The following is a 12,489-nucleotide window of genomic DNA, read 5'->3' as shown; positions in this document are numbered from 1 at the left end:
ACTGTGCTCAACTGGAGATGAGGAATATTGTCATTTTCATTTTGCCTGTGAGAAAAAGAGTTTTCGGAGGCTAGGTAACTTGTCCAAGGAAACGACTGAGCAGAGATTTTGGACTTAAGCTGTCCGGCCCTGGAATTTAAGCTGTCTGGCTCTAGGACTAGGCCCTCATTCCCTACATGATTTCAGAATTCATGATTTCATGAATCATGTAGGGAACCCAGATATAAATCAACTGATAATAACAGAATGTGACAAGTGCAAACAGAACTGTACTTTAGGAAGCTAGGAAAGAACAACTAATTCTGCCTGTCCAGATTGGAAACAGTAAGTTTTAAAGACATAGATACCATCAATGCCAAAGTATTGTTATAATGTTGTTTCATCTATTTTAAGAAAAATCTGTTTCTTCTACCTAGGACATAAACTTACATTTTAGTATCTCCCACCTCACCTTGCCATCAGTTTTGGAATGTGCTAAATTCTCAATACTACTGAGAAATGCCCTTATTACCCATCTTGCAAACATTTCTGGGGCTGCTTAATAACACTTTGTACCTTCTGTTCAGAGAACATTCATCTTATTCTCCTCTCAAATTCTCTGTTAAGTGAATTTAATACTACATAGTATCAAGAGGAAAGTGACCGTTTATTTTAGATCTCTGTCTGTCTATCTTAGATGATGTACTTTTCATGGAATAGTTGAGTGAGACAGACACTTGAGTGAGGTGATGTTTGAACTAGGATGTTCCCAGAATTAAATGGTAGTCTCATACATTGGATCTTATGAGTACTTTAGTGTCTGAAAAGTAACTACATGGAATAAATTAAACACAGGAAAATTCCTGGCTATGCCATTATTAAACTTTTCTGAAAATATGGTCTTTATTTGACATTTCTGAGTATGGCAACCCCTTCCTTGGAAATAAAGAATGTGGCTTCTAACACATGAGATTCCCCCTCCCTCTCCCCTCCCCTCCCTTACCTTCCTCCTTCTTCCTTCCCCTTCCCTTTCTTTCCCTTCCCCTTTCTTTCCCTTCCCTTCCCTCCCCTCCCCCTCCCTTTCCTTCCCCCTTCCATTTTTCCCCTTCTCTCCCCTCTTCTTTCTTTCCCTTCCCTTCCCTTCCCTTCCCTTCCCTTCCCTTCCCTTCCCTTCCCTTCCCTTCCCTTCCCTTCCCTTCCCTTCCCTTCCCTTCCCTTCCCTCCCTTCCCCTCCCCTCCCCTCACCCTCCCTTACCTTCCCCTTTCCTGCCTCCTTTTTTCGCCTTTCCTCCCCTCTTCTTTCTTCCCCTTCCCTTTCCCTGCCCTGCCCTTCCCTTCCCTTTCTCCCTTCCCTCCTCTCCTCTTCCCTTCCCTTCTCCTGCTTTGCCTTGCCTTTCTTTATCCCATGGAATACCTATCTTTGGCATTGGAAGAAAAAGTTGACCGATTTTGGAGCTCTTCAGGCTTTAAAGGTTTAAGTGCCAAGTGAACGCTGGGCTTGCTCGCCTCCTTTAGGAAACTCCCTGTGGATGATTCCACCCCTCATTAATAATCTCCTTACTTTACACTCCCCTTTCTTTGCCAATTTAAAATCATTCAAGATCAAGTTCATCATAATAGTGAACATCAATTTGCAATGCTGTCTTCCAAGATAACTTCTTTTCAAACCCTCAAAACTATTCCATGAGGTAGAGATGATTCATAGTGATACAGTTGAGGAAGCAGGCTCAGAAGGGTGAAGGGAACTTGTTCAAGGTCACATAGCCAGTGGACCCAGGATTTGAACTCTAGTCTTTTAACACTCAGTTCACATGTTACCTTGTCTATGAATCCTTCTTGATAGTCCCTGCTCTCCCTGCTGTAGATCAATTCCATTCTCTATTCCTCTGTGTGCTTTGTTTATACCTTTGTTCTAGCACTTACCACATTGTATTTGGGAAGCAGTATATTTAAATGGATTTATGGCTGGTCTAATTTGGTTTAAGTTTTTTTTTTTTTTTCTTCTCCTGTTAGATTATTTACTTCCTAAGGCCTGAAATCTCTTCTTCATTATTTGGCCTGCTGGACTTCACCCAGTGCTTTGCTCATAGTATGCATAAATTTAGTGTTCATGGAGTAAATGAATCAATGCACCAAAGTGAAGGACAGGGGCTGCAGTTTCTTTCTATCCTGAGTGGAACCTAATTTGGAGGTACAGTCACAATAACTTAAAAAAATGTTGAATAATAATGAAATACTGCTTAAATCCAATGGAAATTCTTAAAATATTTAGAAGGCATGTTTTCTAGGAAGAAGGCTAATTATTAGAATTTATTTTTTATTCTAGAGAAGAAAGAGAAAATAAAGGATCAAAGAAATAGGAAAGAGAAGTCACTAGAGAGCCCTTTCACATCCCAGAGAAGATTAGGATCTTGAAAGCTCTACCCTACCCTGACAAATAATTACTTATAAAACAATTCTGGGGTTTCATAGCCTGCACTACCTGGTTCTGGGACCAACCACGAGCTTCGTTGTTTTGGAGTTGATTTGGAGGACGTTTATAAGAAGCATGTGATGAAGTTGCCTCTTTTTCTGCAGAAGATGGGCAAAGAGAATCCCATGAGTTGGGTAACATGTGAGACAGATTTTGCATTTTGTGTTTTGAAATTATGGGTGGGGGCCAGGTGCAGTGGCTCATGCCTGTAATCCCAGCACTTTGGGAGGCCAAGGTGGGCAGATCATGAGGTCAGGAGTTTGAGACCAGCCTGGCCAACATAGTGAAACCCCATCTGTACTAAGAATACAAAAAGTTAGCTGGGCGTGGTGGCAGGTGCCTGTAATCCCAGCTACTCGGGAGGATGAGAAAGGAGAATCGCTTGAACCTGGGAGGCGGAGGTTGCAGTGAGCGGAGATCGCACCATTGCACTCCAGCCGGGGTGACAATGCAAGACCCTGTCGGAAAAAAAAAATTATGGATGGGAGGGAGGGTGTTTACTCCCTGCCCTGGAGATTTATATAAACAAGAAAAGAAGACTATTTTCTTGTTTAGTCTTCTAAACTAAAGACTTTTCTCTCATCAAGAGAAAATAATAATAATAATAATAAAATAATAATTATTATTGATCATTTTTATTTGTCAGATATATTTCTAGACAATTTACATGTATTAACTTTAAACCTGATAACAAACCTATTAGATAGATGGTATAATTACTCCCATTTCACAGATGAAGAAACTAAACTACAAAGAGGCTAAGCTCGAGCTGAGCATGGTGGCTCACACCTGTAATCCCAGCACTTTGAGAGGCCGAGGCAGGTGGATCACGAGGTCAGGAATTCAAGACCAGCCTGGCCAACATGGTGAAACCCTGTCTCTATTAAAAATACAAAAAAAATTAGCTGGGCATGGTGGTGCATTCCTGTAATCCCAGCTGCTCGGGAGGCAGAAGCAGGAGAATTGCTTGAACTGGGACCCGGGTGGCTGAGGTTGCAGTGAGCTGGGATCACGCACTGCACTCCAGCCTTGGAGACAGAGCGAGATTCCATCTCAAAACAAAACAAAACAAAAACAGACAAACAAAAAGAGGCTAAGATCTTGGCCACGTTTTCACAGCAGCTAACAAGCAGAATCAGGATTTGAACCTAGGCTGTGGAGTACCAGAGCCTGATCTAAATCCGTATGCACTCTCAAAGTGTCCTCCAGGCAGGTGAGCCTAGTCTGTCTCTCCCAGACTTCAAGACCCTTTGCCGTGGTCCCTATACCTATTGCAGTGATTCTGAATAAAGTCTCCTGTACCAAAAAAAAAAAAAAAAAAAAAAAAATGTATTCTCTAAATCTTTAATATTTTATCCTATAAACAAACAAATGAGATTATGCCTTCTTTTATTGTGATAACATATTATGATAACTCATTTGATTTGATTTCCTAAAACCGGATAGAGATTTCCATGGTGCTGAGGATACAAAGTTTAGACCTTTGATAGTTGATCTAAGCTTAGTGGAGATCTGATATCCAATGTAAGCTTAGTGAAGACAAACAGGTTGTAAATGCCCAAATCTGTCTATGAGAAACTCATTAAGCCCTGCCTTTGAATAAAAAGAGAAAAAAAAAATGTTGCTATATTAAAATAACTTCATTTGGAGTTCAAAGGAAGCTGAATAAGGTTTTCACAGGAAGATTTCATATTTTCTAATCCTTAAAGAAATGTGTATACAATTCATTGCAGTAAATGTCTCAGCTACACTATTCAAACTCAAGAGATTAAAAAATTTTTTTTTCCAACATCCAAACTCCTGATATCCCTATTTCAGCCACAAGGAGGACAAGGGGATAACTATGGGTGTTTATTAGAAGGATAAGTTAAAGAGGCAGAAGCAGTATATACATTCTCTAAACTATAAATTTATACAAGGATGCCATTGTCTTTTTTTAATCAAATACTTGTAGAAGTGATGTCTAAAAAAATAAAGCTTCTCTTTTATACCTCCAAATAGAAAATATAATCAAAATCTGCTTTTATGTAGGATGGCTTTTTTAAATAAATAAGCAGAAGGATGAATTATGTGGCTATAAATAAATCTACTGACATGTAATAAAGTAAAGTTGAACTGTTTTATGGTGTCACTGAAACCCTTAGATGTATTTATAGCCATGTTAACAGTCCCCAGTATTTTTTCAGGACTTTTATTTCATTTCACATTATGAGAGTTTAGTTGTTTGTTTTTCTCTTCCTAAATTGCCTTCTGGAGCCCTTTGTAGAGCTAGAAAGTAAGGATCTCCACTCTTCATATTTGGAATAAAAGGGTGTTCGCCTAAAAGCCTAGGGCTCACACAGAAACAGGTGGCTCTGATGCTTTCTGGTCTGCCTGTTTCTGTGCAGTTCATATGAGATGTGCTTGCGAAGAACAACTTGACAGGTAGCTCCTGCTGGCAGCAAAATGGCAAGTCAAGAGTCTATACAAGTGAGGAGAGGCCTGTGCAGAGATAAAATGTACAGTACTGTAGAAAACAAGCAGATGGACAGAGCAACTTTGCATTAGATTCCTGATGCCTGACACATTTAAATACAATCACAAGGCTTATTTTAGAAGCCAAAGAATCTCCAGACTGTCGCATAGCCGAGGCACAGACCAACACAAGACAAAGGGTCTGATGGGTAAAGATGTTCATACCTTACCCTGGGACATTCTCTAGCAGGGTGACGACGGGGTGAGGGACATTTAAACAGCAAGAGGAGAAGGTTCATAATACCAATTCTAAAGCCTGAAGTAATCAAGAGGTTTTTAAAAATTGTATTCCATTTAGAAATTTCAGGATCCAAAGAGTATGGTTAGGATTCTGTGGAGGGGGTTATTCAAGTGGAGCTAAGCGTGGTTGTTCCTGTGAAATTATTTATATTTTTCAACTTGAAATCTGGGTGAGCATAGTGTTTCTAAATCTATTTCTCTTCTTTTCTATCTTAAAAGTGGACTCTCGTTTTCATCCTATAGCTGTACACTTGATTCCCAAGTGTTGTCACTCAAGGGACTCACTAGAAAAGACAACTCAAGAGGAAGAGGAGATCTTTTGATGGTAGAACAAGGGATGACAAATCCTTCAGCTGGAACTCTAGCTACAGGCAGTATTTAGAAAGTATCACTGCAACTAAACATCTTTAAAAATGTATTTAATGTGTTTGACTAATGTAAGCTCTAAAAGACCTAAAAAGAATGGGATTCAGAAAAGAAGTCCAAATAGGAACGTGTTAACTAGAGGGAGGGGCAGGAGGGATAAGAAATACATGAAAAAATTAACAGTGGGGTAAATTGGAGAAGGACATTCAGTTTATTAGGATAACTGGGGGTTGTCTCTTTGTAGTGGAAGAAGTAAAATAGACCTGTCTTACATTTGTCCTCTGAAGACTCTTCTCAGTTTTTAACTGTGTCCCCAGATGGACTCACCCTTACCGAAATTCATGGTGACTTCTTTTGACATTTTGCAAAAACTAAATAAATAAATTATAAGTATGACAAGTGAAATGAATAGTTCCAGCTGTGATGCACCAGCAGCATTTCCAGATTTTGTACCGCATTAGGGATATATTTTCCCTTTATTGCCCAGCAGAGAATTAATTGGAAAGTCCATCTAAGCTTCCCACACATCCTCAGAATGAAGTCAAAGCAGTCTCCAATGCTCAGTGCCAATTTAAAAAAAAAAAAAAAAAAAAAAGGAAAACAGTAAGTGGGTAGGTGGTCGGTTTATCAACCCCGGAAAAGCTTGTCTCTGGGGATTTACATTGCTAAAGAGGGACAAATGCATCAGCAAAATTAATGGCCTAAGGAAAACGTGAGTATGAGATTGGCAATTGATTCACTGAGTTCATTCATTCAGCAAGTATTTACTGAGCTCCTATTATGTGCTACCTATTGTTCCACACACACAGAATACAGGGGAGAAAATGAAAAAGACTCAGCCCTCAGAGAGTTTATGACCATTTTAAGGAGATAACTATGAACAAATATACAGATAAAATAACTTCAGACATGGAGAGTGCTGTCAAGGAAATAAAAAAAGGTAATGGGAGGGGATGCCTTTCAGGGGTGGTGGTCAACTTTAGATGAGGACCAGAGAGGGTCTCTGAGGAGGTGACATTTGAAATGCACCCATCACATGAAAATTTTGGGGAAAAGCATTCCAGACAGAAGGGGCCAACAATGCTATAAAGGCCTTGGGATGAGAAAGAACTTCCCATGATCAAAGCAGAAAGACCTGGGGAACTAAAGAGTAGCAAGGAATGGGACATGTGGCAGGAGATGGAGCTGAAGCATTAGGGGTAAGCAGAGTCATCTAGGCCGCTTAAGGCCAAAAGTGCAGGGAAATCCATCTGGGGACTAAATGAAGGAGTGGTTGACTTGAGGGGAAATTATCATGGATATTTAGGATATTAAGATTTTTTTTTCTGGCTTTTCTAGCATTAATAGCATAAGATCCTAACCATGTACTTAACCTGTACTTCACCATTTTAGAGCTTCAGCTTATTTTTCTAGTTGACAAAGAATATTGCCACTGTTTGTCAGGTGCTGTGCCACATACTGTGTATTTTCTAATTTTAAACCCCAACAAGCTCGAGAGGGAGGCATTTCCCTCATTTTACAGAGGAGGAAACTGAGGTTTCAATGGAATGTCCATAAACCACCCCTTCCCCTTGCTGTGGTGTCACTGAGCACATGCTCCTGGTTTAAGACACTGTGGGTGGGGGCACACCCAAAGGTATGGAAGACCTTGTCAGAGGGCCATTTCCTGGGAGGCTGTGGATCCTGGATCACTCTTACAACTGAGAGCCAGGGCAGTTAGGGTGACTGTGCATCATTTACTATGAGCAGCTTGGAGCTTTTGGAGGATACCAATTTCAGAACCAGAATACCAATTCACTACCATAAATTCTGAAATGGACTTGATGTATGACCTTGAAGGCAAATTATCTGTAGGTTTGGTATCTTTGTCTGTTAGAGAGACATAATGCTATTTCCTCAACATCTCCTTGGGGTGTCTCAAGGATGAACAGGGCTGTCTTAATCCTTGTTCTTTATCCTCAGGGGGTTTGAAATGAGAGTGGAGTATATAATAGGTGCTACAAGCTCCTTTTTAAAAAGCCTCCTAAATACAACATATATATATTTTAAGCAGTAAGTATTGTTCACTCACCTCCCCTTCCTCCCTGCAAATGTAATGGGCTTTTTACCCAAGGTGAATGGTAGGAGGGAGTCAAAGCTAGCAAGACCTGTGTGGACAACGACCTGGACTGAGAGGGCAGCCTTGTTGGGTTTGTCCTTCCTGCGCATCAGACATAGTGGAGGGGTGGATGCCACCTGGTCCACAGTGTTACCGTGTCCTGGCAGAGCCTTGGGTCAGTCCCCTCCTGGAGTCACAGATGGCCACGACAGAGGACAGGTGCTACCACTCTGGCTTTCCCCTGCGTGTTCAGTTTTGAGGTAAACACGGTGCTGTCTTTGATGCCCAGCGCCCAGGGGACTTCACCCACCTAGGGCAGCCCTTCTGCAGCCGGTTCCGGACAGGCCAGTCACTTCTCTTTGAGCCAGCCGACGAGGCCCTCTCCCGTTCTCAAGTTTTTTGATCAGGACTACAGGCGCGGACGATAACCTCTGGATTTTGAATCCCAATAGTGTCCTCTCCATCACCGGGGGTGGGAGCCACCTTCCGGAAGGGCTGCCAACCACGGAGCCCTTCATCCTTTGGAGTACCCGGGCCACCACTCCACCTTCACTTTTGGGAGTCCGGGCTCAGATTCCCATCATTCGCCCTGCGGGTAGGGCCCTGGGCATCTTAACCCCGGGAGACACACGCGCCTGGAGAGTGGCCGCCCAAGCCACCGCCAGGCGGGGAGGAGCGCGCGTGCTGCAAGCAGCTCCAGCGCTCGCGCTGACTCAAGGGGTTTATTTTTATTTCTATTTGGAGCTACTTCGGCCTTAGCCGCCGCCCTTAGTTTTCCTCCCAAATTGCGAAAAGGTGCCTTCATGGCCCGAGTTTGGTTACACGCGCCTGGGAGAGGAGCAGGGGAAGGGTGATAAAGAAGGTGCAGTGTCGGTCTGTCGGTGTCACACACGCGCGCACACACGGCGGGGCGGGAGCCGAGGGAACGAGAGGAGTGCTGGCGGCGTGTGCTGGAGGCTCGCGCGGGTGTATACGAGCCTGTGCTTGAATGGGGAGGGCCGGGATTCCGGGTCGCTCTGGCCCCTCCTTCCTCCGGAGCCAGCCAGTCCCTCGGCAGAGCGCTGGGGCTGCACTGATTTGCTCTCGGGAGTGTGCTATTTGCATATGACTTGCCCATTTGTGAATTTGGCTCCCCAACTCCTCGCTTCACTTCACCTGTGCCTCCCTGGTCCGCGCACTTCGCAGGCGCCCGCCAGCCTCTCTGCCGCCTCTGCCGCCTACCGGGGACCTCCTCTTGCGCTCTCGCTGATTTCGCCCACCCACCTCCCTCCACCCCGTGCCACGTTGGTTTGGGTGGCTGCTCCGCACCGGGTTCCTCCTCCTCTCCTCTTTCCCTCCAGTCCTGCTTGTTCTCTTCCTCTGGCTGCGGTGGCTGCTGCTGCTGCTGCCTTTCATCCAGTTGGGAAACCCAGGAAGCCGGCGGCTGCTCCGTGGCGCTAGTTCAGCACGTGCAGGGTTAAAAGCCTCGCGCTCTTCCCCAGAGACTCCCAGGAACACCCGAGGAACTCTTCCACCTGCAGCCCCCTTTTGCCTGGCAGTTCTGCATTGCATCTCATGGAAGTGGAAACAGGAAAATAAAAATGTTCAAACTCCTTGGATGTTGGGATAAACTCACCTGAACCCACTTGGGGTTCGGGCTGCCTCCTTCTCTTCCTTCATTACCACCTTTCCTGTGTGGCTCCCAGGAGTGTGCAGTTAAGTCATCAGACTCGCGGTGCCTAGAGATCCGGAGGAAGCCGCGCCGGTCTTCCCCTGACATGCGTGGCATGCCGGGGCTCCCTAGGAGGTTTGCTATACCTGGGAGGACTCTGGCATCCTAAATTTCAGCCCCGGGAAAGAGAAGGGGCTTTGCCTTTTATCTTTTTTTTTTTTTTTCTTTAAGTAGTATTTTTTTTTTTAACATCATTGTCTTGAAAGAGCATATTGCTTCCCTCTTCCCCAAATTCTGGCAACTCTTCCTCCTGCTATGATGGGCCCTTGGGCATCATGAACTTCATTACTCTTCACTGGCTGGAATTCAAACTGCCCATCTGTAGTGGTCCCGTGCGTTGACCATGCACCTGAGAATCCACGCGAGACGGAGCCCTCCTCGCCGGCCGGCCTGGACGCTTGGGATCTGGTCCCTGTTCTGGGGATGTATCGTCAGCTCTGTATGGAGTTCTTCTAATGTAGCTTCCTCCTCCTCCACCTCATCCTCGCCGGGGTCTCACTCTCAGCACGAGCACCATTTCCATGGCAGCAAGCATCACTCAGTGCCTATTTCTATCTATCGCTCCCCTGTTTCCCTTCGAGGAGGGCACGGTAGGTCTCTCTGCTCTTTATCCTTCTAATGGGGCATAGCAATTCCTTAACCCACTCGCCTTTCAGGTAGTGTCAAAGGTGGGAAGAGACTTAAAAAAAAAAAAAGAATTTAAAATGATGAAAAACATGGTATGTCCATGAGGGAAGCAAATTTCTACTTTCTCATAAAGGTTAGTGTTTTCTGCCCCTAGCCCGCGACCCCCACCTCCACTTTTCTCTAAAGGCTTCTTTTCTCCTTCGCTCCCTCATTCATAGATGCACAGACACCACACTCTCTTTGAAACCTTCTACTCTCTCCACCCCTACAGAGACAGGCAACTTACCAGGTGAGTCCCAATGCTGTACTTGGAGAAATATTCGTTCACCTTGCTTTCACCCTTCTTTGCTGTGGGCTTGCTTGGGAACTAGTGGGAGTGGAGTGGGAACAGCTGACAACAGGAATCAGGTTTTCAGCCTGAAGTTGATTGAACTGTTATAAAGTAGCCTGTGTGGTAATGGTCAGGGAAAAGTAGCTGAATATAAGAAGGCAGAAAATATAATTAACAACCCGTGGCCATTTGTGTTGATTTTGGCAGCTTTATGTTTGTCCACATGTCTAGTGGAAAAAGCAACTATCTCTAAAACTACACATCTAATATTGCTATCAGTGAGGAAGCAATATGTAAGATAAGGCTAAGTTCATTTATAATTTACCCAAGTGTAAACGATAGTAACTTCAATTCCCCGTGTATGCAAATGTTATTTCATTTTTAGGTAGCAGAGATGGGCTTGTTCACACAATACAGGTATGATGTGTTTTACTCCAAACAACCCTCCTTACATAGCTATTGAAGGAAGAGATCTATGGCTCTGAAAATGATACTCAGCTCTTAGCCGGCTGCCTCTAAAAGGGCGATGTCTGCAGCTAAGGTAAGAGCTTGCTGTAGTAAACCCTTCTAAAGAAAGGAGCTTCTTTATTTGTTTACTATGCACTCCACTCTGATGGTAAGGAGAGTAGGACACACACAAACGCAGACTGGCTGCAGGAGCAGCCCTCCAGGGAACAGGAGCGTGAACCATACTAGGGGGTTCCTGCCCTTGTATTTTGAAGACTGATAACATCCAGACCCTATTCGGAAAGTTGATTCTTCCTGCTGCCTCCTAGCCCTGGGCTTCTGCTCTGTGCTGTCTGTAGTGTAAGTGGAAGCACATTGAGAAAATGCCAGCACATACTCTGGCTCTTTTTGACTCTGTCTTCAAATTTTATTTGATGGAGTTGTCGAGCAGCTCGCAGTTTGTAAGGTTGGTGGAGGGGGATGGTGAAAATAAGGGATTGCTTGATCTTGGTCTGGTGGCTCTTTTCTCTGTGACTCCTGCTGGTCTGGTGTTGGCTCCCTTAAAAAAACAAAGAAGCAAACAAACCTAGGAGAGAAAAGAGCCACAACCACCAAAAAAGCAATTTCACTGATATGGAAACTTAGCTCCTAAGGGGGAGAGGGACTGGGGGGAGTGGGTAAGACAGAAAAAAAAAAGGGGCGTGGAGATGGGGGAAGCCAGACAGACTATTACTAATAGCCATAATTAAACACGGAAATGCTTAGAGATAATTAGCTAAATTTTGCTAATTATTGTAAATGATCAGCAGGGAGAGGAAGATTATGCATCAGAGGTTATGGATGGCAGGGTCTTGATGTCTTTTGTTCGGGATGTAAACAGTTACAGCAGATACTAGTAAGTGATGGAATTTGCAGAGCAGTACTTCCCTAGGGTCCCTAAGTCAGAGTCAGTCTCTCTCTCTCTCTCTCTCTCTCTCTCTCTCTCATAAAGGGGTTGAGACTTGCACAGGTTACTCATGACCCTTTATTTAGTTGCTCAGTCCCTCAGTCTCCTTTAAATCTTTTTGACTGGTCCCCAATCTGGTTTCTCATTAACCTACATCTGATAAGATTCAGTGTGATGGAAAATAAGAAGAAAGTAAGTAAATGGCTAGAGACCCCAGAAAAGGCCCTCAGACCCACCAGAGCTGTAGAGTACAGTGAACTCCAGGGTCTGGCATGGCTGAGATAAGAAAGCTAATGAATTCAACTCTTCAGAATCCTCTTTCAATCCTGAAGTCCCAACTCATTGATTTGGGGCTTGGAGAGTGAATGTGTCTGTATTAAGTAGACTCCTTGCATATTAAATTGGTGTTTTTGAGCATAAAATCAAGAGAAGCAGCAATCAACAAAATATCCCTACTTCTGGCTCCCATTCTGCACCCAAGCTGTGACCCTTTGCAGCTCTAACTAAAAGGACCAGAAGACCCCACAGAGCTTTGCTAATGCACTTCTCATTCTTACTGGGTGTAAACTTGCTTTTTCCTAGTCCAAGACAAAGACCTAGCGAACAGCAATTGTTTTAAAAAATAATTTGGGTGGAGGTGGTAGGAGGCATGGCACCAAGAGACTGATGGTTGTTACTGATGATTTACTGCCAATCTTATTCCAGAGTTAAAGGCAGCACTCTCTATTGTCTGTGAAGAAGTAAATGCCCTTGATTT

The 12,489-nt window shown here is 43.9% G+C and overlaps 1 protein-coding gene across 10 annotated transcripts in view; it reads left to right on the top strand.

Annotated features, from left to right (window-relative positions):
* The first annotated feature begins 8,399 nt into the window (after positions 1-8,399).
* LOC126959504 (neurexin-3-beta) overlaps positions 8,400-12,489 on the top strand; it is a 578,654-nt gene continuing 574,564 nt past the window's right edge. For all 10 annotated transcript variants that reach the window (XM_050798732.1, XM_050798725.1, XM_050798731.1 and 7 more), the window contains exon 1: positions 8,400-9,971. In XM_050798732.1, the coding sequence (XP_050654689.1) occupies positions 9,725-9,971 (247 nt within the window). In that variant the 5' untranslated portion in view covers positions 8,400-9,724. The remainder of the gene's footprint in view (positions 9,972-12,489) is intronic.

Source organism: Macaca thibetana, chromosome 7 (genome assembly GCF_024542745.1).
Source record: "Macaca thibetana thibetana isolate TM-01 chromosome 7, ASM2454274v1, whole genome shotgun sequence".
Classification (NCBI taxonomy): domain Eukaryota; kingdom Metazoa; phylum Chordata; class Mammalia; order Primates; family Cercopithecidae; genus Macaca; species Macaca thibetana.
The sequence above is the reverse complement of the archived record's forward strand: the minus strand, read 5'-3'. Positions and strand labels throughout refer to the sequence as shown.